The sequence below is a fragment of the Apus apus genome, chromosome 4 (genome assembly GCF_020740795.1).
Source record: "Apus apus isolate bApuApu2 chromosome 4, bApuApu2.pri.cur, whole genome shotgun sequence".
Classification (NCBI taxonomy): domain Eukaryota; kingdom Metazoa; phylum Chordata; class Aves; order Apodiformes; family Apodidae; genus Apus; species Apus apus.
In genome coordinates, this window is record NC_067285.1 from 46,379,468 (window position 1) to 46,393,336 (window position 13,869).

Below are 13,869 nucleotides of genomic sequence, written 5' to 3' on the forward strand. Positions count from 1 at the left end.
GGCAGCAGTCTGAAGTGAGGTAAGTAGTTTCCTGGGCAAACATTCCCAGGCACAAAATAGAGGACAGTTTGCTTCAATATCTATTCTTTACTGAATATATGGACACAAGTCAGTATGTACATCTGGGAACTAGAGTTCAGTTCCTGCCTTGGATAACAACAGGAGCAGCATAGGTGTTAGTTTATGGTATAAGCTAGGAGCTGTCTGAATATGATTCTCTTTTCTGTGCAGTCCAGTAGCCCACCAGTTTCCCTCCCACCTATTTCCTTGTGTGGATTAAGTACTTATTTACCAATACCAGTTCTAGGTTGGTGCACATTAGATGTGATCTCAGATGTTGTAAATGGCCACAATTGCACGATTAGTGGTAGCACTCTGTGATAATGCAACACCACATGACTACAGTTACATGTGTAGTGAGGTACTGAGTGCCAGGCACAAATCTTGGCCAGAAGCACAGTCGGCGATGTCTTAAGATATATTGCTAAAAGTGTGGCTAAGACATCATGCCCCGTTCATGCTGCAATGACAGCTCAAGAGCAAAAAGCTGAAAAGTAGCACCACGGAAGATGAAAGTTGTTTATATTCCTGCCAGAACTGCTCAATACTACAGCTGCTGACTTGCAGTGCTGAAGCCCTCAACTGTGAGATGTCTCACACATCTCTGAGGGCATCCAAGTGCTTCTGAGGACAAGTGGTATGTAACACTCTTCTGTCCATGTTGGCCAGTGATAACTTACAGACAGTGCCAGCTACTCAGGAAGAATGGTAGGAGGCAAACGGTGCATGTTTGTGAGTTTGAGCTCACATCCAAGAATTTCAGTCACTTTTGGCTGACTTCCACCCCATACCTCATAGCGTGTTGTAGGCAAAATCCTTCATAACAGAGAGGCCTCAAAACAACATTGCAACAGGATATCCATGCAGTCAAGAAGCTTAAAATATTATTAGATCCATTTGTGCAGAATATTGAGTGGGCAGCAGGGTTTCAGATGGACTCCATATTCTGTGGATTAATCACTTCATGCAGAGTAAGCTCTTGTGTCAACAACTCCTCTGTCCTACTGGAGGTCTAGCTTATGGGGCTTGGGACCTTGCACTGCATTTTAGGTCAGAAGATATTAAAATTTGGTGTGTTCCTTCAGTGTGGCATGAGCATAAAAGGGAGAAAAAGAGGAGAAAACAGTAAATAACAGTATTCCTGAGTTGAGAGCTGTAAATTCCACTGATGTTTGGTAAAGAAACGTTCAGATGACTTTGGCCTTTTCCTTTTAAGTTTCTGTCTTGAGTGAGTCATAGAAGGAAAGGTTTGGACAGACAACCAACCACCAGTGATGGAGTTCAGAAATTCAGTCTGGTATATTGACTTATCAGCCATTAGGCAAGCTAACAGTCGCCATGCAATTGTGAAGTAAATTAGTTAGATCAAGAGGGCACTTGTAAAAGTTATTAATTTTATTGCCCATTTGTGAAGGCTGCAAGTCAGCTAATGCAGGTCAGGCAGGTAACTCCCCAACCCACAGCAATGGAATAGCCCTGTCTCCGGAGGGAAGGATGCAGAGTATCAAGGAAGAACATAGAGGGACTAACTCAGTTTAAGATGGGGTTAGAAAATGCAATAAAGAAAAGCAGTAAGGCTGCAAACACATGGCCTGGCGTTCTTTCAAGATTGTAACCCCAGATTGTCTTGAGAACGTGTAACTGACCTTGTGGAATTTAAACCTTAAACTTAAGGCTTAAACCGTTTCGGGAGCCGGTCAGATCCCAAATCCGCAACGAACAGCGACAGGTTTGGCAAGCAGCTTGGAGTTAAACTTCCCCTCGGCTCAGGTCTGTTGTAGGAGGGGATCGATTTTATATATATATTTGGAGAATGGAAAAAAATATAAATACTTTATTTAAAGGGTAAAACCCCAAACGAACAAATAACAGCAACAATAAAAAACACGACAGAGGGAGTTTGCGATTTGCTGGAGGTCGCACCAGTTGCCTGGGGCGGGACTCCGGGCCTCCGTTCCCCGCAAAGGAGCCGCCGCAGGTGCCCCGAGCCCGCGGGCTTCGCTCCCGCCCCGCTCGGCCTCCCCGCCACCCTGGCCGAGCCTCCCGAGGAGGCGGCGATCGGCAGCGCCGATGGAAGGGAGGCGGTGCGGCGGAGCCCCCGCCCGCCCCTGGCCGGTGAGCGCGGCCCCTCCTCCGGGAGGGCGAGGCCAGGCCCGGCGAGCGGCGCCCGCACCCCCGGGCGGGCCGCCCCGCCGCTGGGGCGGTGCCGCGCCGCGCTCCCCGCGCCCGCCGGCTGGAGCCGCCGCTCCCCGGAGCAGCCTCCGCAGCGCCCGGCGCCGGGGGAGGAGAGCGGGAGCGGCGGGCGGGCGCTCGCCCTGGGGCGGCCCCGGGGGATGTCGGCGGAGCACGGCTGGAGGTAACGGGCGGGGCCCCTGGGCCCGGCGGGGCCAAGTCTCTCAATTCCACGGGCGGAGCGCGGGGCTTCCCCCCGCAAAGTTGTGCGCGGGGGCCGAGCCCCTTCGGAGGCTCTTGCGCCGCCGAGGGCACCGGCTCGGGAGCGCGGCGGGCCGGGGCGGCTGCCCGGGGCTGGGGGCGGCAGCGCTGCCCAGACTCCGGCCGCCCGCACATGGGAGCGTCCCGCTGCGTGCGGGAGCGTTTTCGGGTGTGTTTGTTGGTGTTTCTTTGGGTTTTGTTTTGTTTTTCTTCTTTACTAGCGCTCTTAGCATCTGCCTGCCTGGTGCGGTACCCACACCAAGCCTGCCGTTGCTTGGGCTTTTTTCCTTTCTCCTCTCATCCCTGGCTTTTTTCTGTGCGACGCTGTTGCCCTCTAGTGTTTGCGGATATTAGTTGGTTGTGTTGCGGAACAAAATCAGCCCTTGTAGTGCAGTAATTATTAATAACTTCAGGTGTTCATAGCTACCTGGATTTCCAGAATCCCGTGCAGAAATTGGTATGTATTACTTCTCCTTTTCACTGTCTCGTGCAACCTTTGGAAATAGCGGAACGTTTTTTATATTACTTAGTTCGCTACTTGATGTGCTGGGTATTTGCTTCAGGTTTCTGTATGGTGGTTTCTTTCTTTTTAACAAAGCGGAAAGGGGAAGAATTAGGTTTTCTTTCACTGCCAACATCACTACTCGGGTCTCTCGGAATGGTGATGAACTCTGCCTTAGTGACTCTTCACGCTTGGCTCGTGCTTTTGGTAGAAAAGAGAGGGGAAAGTAATGATATGAGTATGAACAAGAGAATGTGTGGTACACTTATCTGGCAGACCCTGGGCAAGTCATTTAGTCTCTAGGTAGTGCTGTTTCTGCAAGTGCAGAAAAATAGCAGGCTTTCAGAAAAATTGTGCGAGAGGTAATGTGTGTTTTAAGATCTTTTGATAGAAAGTATTGCATGAAGGTAAAGTAAATATTTGAAGACCAATTCCAGCTTCTGTGCTGTGTTCAAAGTCTTCCAAACCTTCTTCTAATGTATTTTAAAATATCATATGTTTTAAACTTTATAAATGTATTTTAGTGACAAAATCTGATGCGTAAATTGCTATCCAGGAAGGTTCTCTAGTAATGCATGAAACAACACAGCATGGAGCAAAGGATAACACAGGTACAATAGGAACTGAAAGCTGCTTGCCCCCAAGGACTTGAAAAAGTATATCTGGCTACCAGAATTTTCGTTCTTCCTAAACAGTTCCCTTTTTTTCCCCCCCAAATCTATATGAGAGAATGTAAGCCCTTTGGTATTCACGCATTGCAGGGTTTGTTGTGTGATATTGAAAGGTCTCAATGACTTCTCTTGACAGTTTGTCTCTTGTATCACCATCTTTTCAAGTTGAAAATGTCTTAATAGCAGTTGTAAGATCCATTCTCACCCTGGATTTGCTTGTCTGAGTTATTGCTGCTTGAATACTTCAGTCAGCAAAATAATGTTCCAAGGAAGGGTACTCAGTATTTGGAGACCAGATTCGTACTTTCATAATTGATTTTAAAAGCTGAGCTTTACTGTCCATCCAAGGTTTGGTTGTTTTCAGGCACACTTTGCTTCTTCCTGCCATGCCATTTGTATATCCAAAGATTTCCATGTTAGTAAACCTAGTGTAATTACTTCAGAATGTTTTCTTTGAGGTCATATTTCATAGTGGCTGGCCAAGACAGGCATTTATGCATAAAGCAATTAACCAGCATTCTAATCAACAGAAATTTAGATGCCCATATTAACAGTCTGAACAATATGTCTATTTTATGCCCATTTTTCATTTACATCTAATCCTTCATTTAATATATCAGGAGTATGTCACTAGTTATTTTTGTTTATGTCTATCAGTATGACTCAACTTTATTGTTTCTAATCAAGGGTCACAGTAAACAGTTGCCCTTGCACAGGCCTGAGATAAGATCAAACCACGTTTTGCTTTTTATTGGGTTTTGAAAAATGGGAATTGAGAACAATTTCTTATTTGTCTGTGGATATTTCATCTCAGCCCATTGCTTTAATCTTGATTGTTTTAACACAAGTGAATTCAAGAATAATATTCATAATATTACTTTAATAGATTTTCTTTTTTATTTTATTTTATGTGATTTTATGGGTCTATGTCAGTAGACCCATATGTCAGTAGTTTCCTATTGGAGCACTTATTCATTACTGTATGATGAGGCAAACCTGAATTTGGTATCATTTGAGGGATTTATATATTTAAATTTTTTTTCAGTTCCAGGGAATAGAAGTGCCAGTTATGAAACTGAATGGTCAGAACCCCATTTCTTTTCAACTACTGAGTCCAGAAAATAGTGTGTTTCTGCTGTTTGGAAGATGCAGTCACAAAACCCACAGAAAGGAGCTGTATGCGCCAGGAAAGTCTTAGTGCAAAAAATACACCAAGGAGGGCACAGTGTTTGTGAGGTTGCCATGACACTCGCAGAGCAAAGACTGTCAGTGGCTGCCCATGAGCCTGAGCCCGGGGACTGGGTTCCAGGCTGACTCCAAAGACTTTTGAGGAGGCTGCTTTGGTATTTATTACATAAATTATACTGCCAGAAAACACAAAAATGAAGACATATGATTTAATGTTCTTTATGTTCACTTACTGCATCTCATTAGCAGGCTAAGTCCCCAGCCAGTGTGTTCTCCTACCATTAGGGTTATTGTGTTGAAATGACTTGTAGAAGCCAAGAATTTGGTCATTTATGCTTAGCAATGAAACAACAAACTAAAGAAAGCTGCAAATGGTAGAAACTCGCCAAGCTTTTTACGGTGCAGTTCAGTTCTTTTGAGTTCATCACAATATTTGTTCTCTTCTCAGTACTACCTTGCTAGTAAATTTTAAAAATAAACAAACAAAAACAAATACAAGTGAACTAAACAAACCCACAGTCGAATATCTCTGTTCTATCTGCTTCATGCTAGCTGTCTGAAGAGACCTGAAATTGTGACTACCCACCATACAAGTTAGAATTATAGATCTTCCAGTTAATAAGGTGATACTTATTTCATGTACCTGCAAGATTTTAATGAGAAATAGTCCTGGGCTGCAGAGCTCGCTTCTATAGTAGGTGATGTATTCAGAATAAAATGAAAAATTTATTTCTGTGATTCAGCTTTCTCTTAGTAAGACCTTCTCCTCCATAGTGAGTCCCCAAGTTGGAGGCAAAATTCTGAATGTTCAAATATATTAAAGAGGCATTATGCTACCTCATACTGGGAACAACATAGGTGAAAGGTTCTGCTCTGAATTTTCAGATGGCAGCATGAAAATGCAAAATTCTGTAGATCATATGGAGATTCTTCTAAAATACTAACGTTCTAGATGAAGAACAATGAGGCAGCTTTTATTGCTTCAGATGGTGGAAGGATATAATACAAATTATTATGTAGGTAAAACTTACTTCAACATCATCTTTGTGGAGCCTTGGATTCATATAAAGTCTGACATATGTTCTGAGATACAGGTGGGACCATATTCTCCTTTCATTGAACTCCACATGACTCTTGAAATTAATGAGCTAAGACTACTTATGTCACCTATGGGTCTTTTTCATGTTTTTTCATTGAAACAGTGCTAACAAGCTTGAACTCTTAAGAGGAGTTTCTAGGCCCTTTGATTTTTTTTTTTATTTTTTTTTTTAATTTAAGGCTATTTCTTGTACTTGTATTTATTTTTTTTTCTATTGCAGTTCAGGTTGTCATGACTTCTTTCTTTTGTAAAATGTTGCATTACTTTGTCATGAAAGGAAGATTCCACAGTACTGTCCTGTTCTGAAATGCTGCTTCTTGCAGCTTACCCACGTTTGATACGTTCTGAATTATGTTCTTCGTCTAGTTTTACTGTTGGACATAATAGCAGACAGGGACTACTTTCCCTGAAGCCATGTCTTGTGATAAAGGTCCCTGTAGTGGTCTTGATAGGTCCCACAGTGTGTCATGGGTGATGCACCCCAAAGATCTCTATACCACTGTCAGGTTTGGTACATGATGAGTTATTTTAACGTGGTGCTGTAAGATACCAGTGGAATATGTAGCAAGTAGTGTTGCTCTGAGTAAAATGCTGCTGTTCTTCTAGGAAAGCAACTGTACCCTGTCAAGGCTATATTTATATTAAATGTGTGTTCTCTTTGTGGGTCTTTTTCTCTCTGTGTACTTTTGAACTCTTGCCATGCAAAACAGTCCTGAAATAAGTGAAAATTTTGTAATCATCAAGCTGATTCAAGAGAGCATGCATTTAAAACCTGTGCCTTTTTCTGTTCTGTTCCCCTTCCTTCCTGTCTTCAGTGCTGAGGAAGCCAAGTGTGTCAGAAAAGTTCATATTTTATATTGCTTATATTTCTGGAGCCTCATAGCATCCACTTTTTAAGCCTTACTTTATTTCTATTTTTTTTTTTTTAATTGAGCATGGAATAGTTAAGCACTCAGTTGGGAAATGACCATGTTAGTGTTACACATGTAGCTTGTCCTAGTCCCATTTACAAATGGGAATGGGTTACTACATTGTTAACTTACAATAGCACATTCTAGATCTTCATACCCTTAGTAGTTTTCAGAATCTACTTTTATCCTTCCTTTAAAACTTCTGGTACTTAATTATTTTATGCTTGACGCATCATTTGGTTGTTTTACTAGAAACTTTTGACAGCCATTGTATTGTTAGCTTGAAAAATGATTGCTTTCCTTAGGAACAAGTTAAAGCATAAGTATATCCTTAGGGTGATCTGCCTCTTAAGTTAGCTTTTGATTTATTACTCTCTCTTCTCAAATTTAAGAGCTGGATTATTTAATGCTTTTATAATATAAAGAAATATGAAGTGCTTCCAGCAATTTGCAAAACAGTATACAGTCCAGTAAAATGCTATTTGTTGACTTCTAAGATGCAGGGAAAAGGGTAGGTTTGTTTTAAAATTACTTATATAGAGTATATCAGTACATATGTATACAACAGTTAATATCTGCATGTTTTGTTAAGAATTTCTTGGTTCTTCAAAAATTAATATAGGACAGAATTTATTTAATAATGTAGACTGATGTTCCCTACCTTGGTAGTGGAAGGAGGAAGGTTGTGAATTTTCTTCAGGGTTTAGGTTGTCAGCAGTTGTCTACTTGGAGTTGACTTTTATCTTTGGGTAAAAAAAAATAAATAAATCTGAAAAACAGTAAGTTCTTTGCCAGTGTATCTTGCTTTTTGGTGCCTCCTGTGTCTACTCTCTTATACTTGATCTCTGGGATAAGGAGCCTGTGAGATCTACAGACATTCAAATGCACATAGCATCTAGTGGAGCAGGAAGAAATAACACTACTAATAAATAATTTCAAAAAGAAACTGTCGAAGTTTTGAACTGTTCATTCCCAAACCTCTGGGAGCAATTTCTGTGCTCACCTTTAGTTTAAGCATTACAGTACTTCAGAAGTGTGATGCCTCAGTTAAATCTCTGATTTTCTTTTCTTCTAGATTATACCTTCTGTAAAGCTTTGTGGAAGATAGATGTGTGTGCTGCAATGGTGACATAAATATTTCAGAGGACTGGAACGAGTTGTTGAGAATTTGTTTGTTTTTAACGCTGCTGTCAAGAACAATCTAAGGCAAGTAAACAACATGAGTTTTATCATGAAACTTCACAGACACTTTCAAAGAACAGTTATTTTGCTGGCCACTTTTTGTATGGTGAGCATAGTTATTTCTGCGTACTACTTGTATACTGGCTACAAGCAGGAAAATGAGCTTCCTGAAGTCTCTTCAGAAGTGGAATGTGGTGATCTTCAACTGTTGCCATACAAGCTGATGGAGATGAAGACCATGAAGCCTGTTGATCCCCTGAGGACAGATCTTGTAGTGCTGGTGTTTGTGGAAAGTCAGTACTCAGCATTAGGCCAAGATATAATAACCATATTAGAATCTAGCAGATTTCAGTTTCACACTGAGATTGCACCTGGAAAAGGTGACCTCCCTGTGCTCATAGACAAAAATAAAGGCAAATATGCTCTCATAGTGTATGAAAATATTCTAAAGTATGTGAATATGGACTCTTGGAACAGAGGCCTTCTAGATAAGTACTGTATAGAATATGGTGTAGGTGTTATTGGATTCCACAAAGGCACTGAGAACAGCTTGCAGAGTTTTCAGTTGAAGGGCTTTCCTTTCCATGTCCACAGCAATCTGGGTATTAAGGACTGTTGCATTAACCCTCATTCCCCACTGCTCCATGTGACTAAATCTTCTAAGCTTGAGAAAGGTCCCTTACTTGGAAATGACTGGGCAGTTTTCCAGATTAATCATACAGCTTATCAACCAGTGATATTTGCAAAAGTAAAGACACCAGAAAACCTTTCACCACCTGCTGCTAAAAGTGCTCTCTATGCCACAGTAATTCATGACCTGGGGCTCCACGATGGGATTCAACGAGTCCTTTTTGGCAATAACTTGAATTTTTGGCTGCACAAGCTGATTTTCATAGATGCCATCTCTTTCCTGTCTGGAAAGAAGCTCAGACTCTCCTTGGATAGGTATATTCTGGTTGACATAGATGACATCTTCGTTGGGAAGGAGGGAACAAGAATGAACACCAACGATGTACAGGTAAGTATATGCACAGACTAATGAACATTACAGCAAAGTGCCATTTTTTTATCTGAAAAGGAACAGTTATTAGTAGTTGAAACTCACAGAGGATGCAGATCAGTAATTAGCAATTCAAACTGGGCCTGGAGAGAGAAGCCAGTCTGTCTGTCTCTGAGCAGTCACTGATTCCAGGTGTAGCAGTTCCTTCCACCCTCCTGGCTGGAAGGGTACCTGTGCAGTGTTCTTGTACCTGTACTAGAAGAGAATGTATTTTCACTTGTTTTATCTCAAATGACATGCAAGTCCCTCTGAGCTAAGTTCTATAAGAGGGTTGATGGGCACCTCTGAATTACATTCTTGCATTATATATGGAAAATAGTTTTCCAAAAGGAACTATAACACAACGAGCTTCTAAATAACTGATAAAGTGTTAGAATTTTCACGCACACCACACCCCACCCAACATGCACAATGCTAAACATAACTGCAGCGTGTAACTCTCTAGTCTGATGCTATCTAAGCATGTGCTTCAGTGGCATTTGAAAAAAAAGCGTAAGACTTGAGGGCTGGACCCAAGAGCTGCTGGTATGTAATGTGCATGTTGCTAATCTTACAAGCAGGAGGTAAACGTGGTGAGCAAAAGTAAATGTCAAGATAAATTTTGAAGAACGGACTGGATTATTAGCTGTTTGAAACAGGTTTCAGATGTCAGGAGTTGGTTGCAGCATTTCACCTTTCTAATCTCTGTTTTATGGCGCTTGCTTTGCAAGCAAGGGTTGTGTTAACATTGGTCTTAAAAGCTTGTTCTGTCACTAAATGAACTGACAACTTCCATTTTAACATTTTAAGTTGTACATTCCTGAAGGTCATTTCTCACTCTCTGTTGTGATGTTCAAGTGGTAGTTATGGGTCAACAGAGGTAACATCTTAACATTATTTCTTGTTGTACACCTCACTTCCTTTTTGTGAAGAGCGGTGCTGCAAAGCGGGTAGTTAGAGATCACCTTTCAAAACTGGTACTTGGTCTAGAAGCTGAAAATTGGTAAGATGCTGGTTCTTGCACTGTTTGTGCTAAAAATACGGGAGAATGTCTTGTTGGAAAAGAGGAACAGGGAAAAGGAAAGGCAGCCACAGCACTGTGTGCCATTGACGGTAATTTTTGTTTCATTTTTAACTAAGTTTTTGTTTTTTTCCATATTAATATATTTGTCAAGCTGCAGTAACCCTATATATGTTACTTCCTGAAACAAAAGGGTTGAACTTGTAGTTGCACTTTAATTTGCTTTAAAAGAGCAGCATGTATTCTTTTCCAAAACATTCTCTGCCTATGCAATTATAATTTAGATCTACCTCCTAGATACATAGGTGTTCTCCTTATGCAAGTAAATTGCATGGGAGAGAGCTGGAGTAAAAGTGAAACTCGAGAAATGGAGTTTCCTTGTAGGAAATGATGGCAGCATTGGAGTTTGGTGGGTGAGCATGCCTTGAGAATCTCCTAAGTTCAAAGTCAGATTGCAGGGAAGAAGTCGTGTGCAGTAGCAGTTCAAAACAGTATGTTTGTATTGTTTCTTTTTGTGAATGACACCTTAGGATTGTCATTTTAGGATAAGTTAACATGATTAATTGCCAGAATTACTTAGCAGAAACAGGAGGCTATTGAGACAAATTTGATTAAAGCAGATACAAAAGGATAAGCTGTATTTTGGGAGAATAATTTGCAGTATGTCAGAATGTTATCTTCCCAAAATAGAACTGTCAAAATAGAAAAAATACAGAAGTGGAAATAACTTTTAAGTAGGATAATTTCACTTACACAGAACTGTGTTCTGAAACAGTGGAATCTGAAAAAGTGTTCCCTTATGATAATTCGACTACTTAAAGTTAAAATGTTCTATTAAACATGTTGTTAGGGCTGTCAGATACAATGCATCTTCATTACCATTAATATCAAAGGAGTTATCCTCAGTGGCACAATGACATGCAGAAGAAATGAAATAAAATCAATTTGCAGTAGTTGAGAATCTGTTATTTTAAAGTGTATTTGCAGATAAATTACATTCTATTAAGCAAGAGTGTTTTACTGAGTTCTGCTGCCTTGACTATGACAGACAATTGTGCCCTGCAAGTGTGAAAATAGGTTTGCTAAATGTAGACTTTGTATAATTTCAGTTCTCAAGATTGACTAATTTCTACTAAGCTTACATTTTAGATACTAGCAATACAGGATGGAGAATAATGCTTTTTTGTGTTGAATTTTGTTTGGCGTGTCTGCTATTTAATATTTTCTGGATGTACAGCCATTTGGTAGGACTGTGAGCTTGCTGAGGGTAAGGTGAATGTTTCTACATCTGCTCTGATAACGCAATGTAACCTAAAACACTTCAGAAAGCTCCCAACATCCAGAGGACCTCTAGGATTCCTTCTGCTCATTCCTCTGGATAGGGCAGAAACTGGAGGGTTAATGCAGAACTGATAGCAAAACTAATCACTCATTAATGGTTCATTACCTAGCTCAAGAAGGCAGCATTTGTCTTGGGTCTTCTGAGGAGGCTTCTCCATTGAGTGTATAGGGAACCTAGATTGGCTTTAGAAGGACTGATTCATTAAGCTCCTAAAGTTCAGGCAGGAGCTAGGTGAGCAAGTTGAAAGCTCTGTCTGTCTTTGTAAGCCTTAAAATAGAGGGCTATCACAATGCAAGAAACCCTGTAGAAATGAAGACGTACAGGAGACAGCTGTAACATTGTAGTTCACAGAAGGGCGGAATGGCTGAGGTTGGAAGGCGCCTCTGGAGGACAGCTGGTCCAACTCCCCTGCTCAAGTAGCACCATGTCCAGGTGCCTCTTGACTGTGTCCAAGGAGGGAGTTCCTGAGGGCATGCAAGATGGGGTTTTCAAGGGAATGAGATTTGCTAAGTGGCCAGAATAGCTAATATTTGGACATGAGGTTAAACTGCCCTCCTCTTTAAAGTTTGGAAATTGGAGTTGAGCACTTACAAAAGTTAATATTGTAAAATGAAGTACTGATTTTTATCAGTATTGTTATTGACCTCAAAAGAGGTCAAGCCTGAAGCAAATGCTCTAAAACCAGTGTCTTCTGTACCTCTAAAGACGAGGCAAAGTGGTGGTACTTCAGCCTGCGTATCTGTGGTGTCAGGGACACAAGTGTAAAGCCCCCTTTTGAAAATCTTTTGACATAGTTTATCAAGCTATCTCCTGTAAAACAGAAAATGTTTGTTTTGTTAAGCAACAGATGAAGTTTACTCTAGTTTCACCACAACTTCTTAAATTAAAAAAGACCAAAGCAACTCCAAACTGTACTCCAGATTTTTAGACTACCTGATCTTTACAGATTTGCCTGTCACTGTATAAAATCTGCTCTGGTAGAACATAGTTCTTCAATGTACCATAGTGAGTAGCTGTCACTGTGCATCAACAATAACCATTCATCTTCATATTTATTTACTTCATCTTCCTCTGGTATAACAGAAATAATGGAAGAGAACATTTTTGTAATCCAAGTGCCTCTCACTTTGACTATGAGCTTGGTAATGTCATCTAAATATTCATTTTTCAGTAACTTTTTTTGTCTCCTAATGTTTGTCAGGCAGGAGGGACCATTATGCTGTGACAATGTTATATATTATTTTCCTTGTGTCTTTTAGAAGACTAAGAGCCTATGTAATGCAAATAAGTAATTTAAATGGACATACAGAGAAAATCTGTCTAGATAGTCAACAGAGTAAATTTATCTTAATAGACTGTGATTGTCCTGGCTGATGGTCTAGTATTTTCATATCTTTTTTGTTAGTTATTCTTTGTGAAATGTTATGGCTACAAAGCATTAATATTTTCTATGGGAAAAGCATAATAGGGGGAAATTAAATATGAATATTTTTTTTCCCTGTTGACAGTTTGTGCAGTGCTGGTGGTCTGGGCAGTAAGTTGGTCTACCTTTTTCTTAATTTTCCCAATACATTCATTTGAGTTGATCACATCTTCAAAATGAAGAATCAGAACACTGATGTGTTTGCTTTTGTTTCCAAATTATTGTTTGATCTCCTCTTGACTGTTTTGTTCTTTTTCTGCTTTCAGAAGAGACGTTTTGCCACTTCTTGACTGAATTGTTTCCAATACAGTAGTGTGGAATGTTATGGATTGTGAGGCAGAAGAAATTAGATCTGAGAACTAAAATATAATTTTAAAACAAGTTATAAAAATGGTTTTATATATTTTATGAGAACCTTCCAGAATGTAGAATGCTTTACCAGTCATTCATCTTAACATTTAACTTCTAAAAGCAATTTGGTTTATGTAGCAGCTTCTGTGAATGTTAATCTAGTAAGATTTATAAAATTGCTGCTGGATACAGCCCAGCTTTCATTCTTAGGAGGAGTTTACAGATGTTTGAACCAGAAAACTATATGAGATCTGTAATGAGAGAGTGTATGTCAAATAGCAGCACTGGCATACTCCTCTGCAGCTACACAAGAAGCTGTACTTGAGCTCAAATGCTGACTACTTTTGTCCATGCTGACTACCTTTGTCCATTCTTACTACTTGGCTTAACTGTCCCCATTGTTCATCTATACAGTACTTCTTAGGCACAGCAGCTGTACGAAGATGCTGTGTATCTTTAACCATCTTACTCTACATTGAAAATGTGACAGAAGGTGAAGACTGGTTGACCAGTGGATGTTCTTTCTAGCAGAATTCGATTCCTGGGACCAGTTTTAAGTGTGGGGAGGATTCTAGTGCCAGTGCTGTGTCTGTTATGAGGAAATCAAACTTCATTTCTGTTGGTTGAGTGTTTTTCAGTAGTTCTGC

The 13,869-nt window shown here is 40.4% G+C and overlaps 1 protein-coding gene across 3 annotated transcripts in view; it reads left to right on the forward strand.

Annotated features, from left to right (window-relative positions):
* Positions 1-2,339: 2,339 nt before the first annotated feature.
* Positions 2,340-13,869, forward strand: part of LOC127384533 (bifunctional heparan sulfate N-deacetylase/N-sulfotransferase 3) — a 68,186-nt gene continuing 56,656 nt past the window's right edge. For 2 of the 3 annotated variants that reach the window (XM_051619091.1, XM_051619093.1), the window contains exons 1-2: positions 2,698-2,950; positions 7,940-9,064. In XM_051619091.1, the coding sequence (XP_051475051.1) occupies positions 8,084-9,064 (981 nt within the window). In that variant the 5' untranslated portion in view covers positions 2,698-2,950; positions 7,940-8,083. Of the gene's footprint in view, positions 2,417-2,697; positions 2,951-7,939; positions 9,065-13,869 lie in introns of those variants that run through there. The other variant, XM_051619092.1, reaches the window with a different exon arrangement.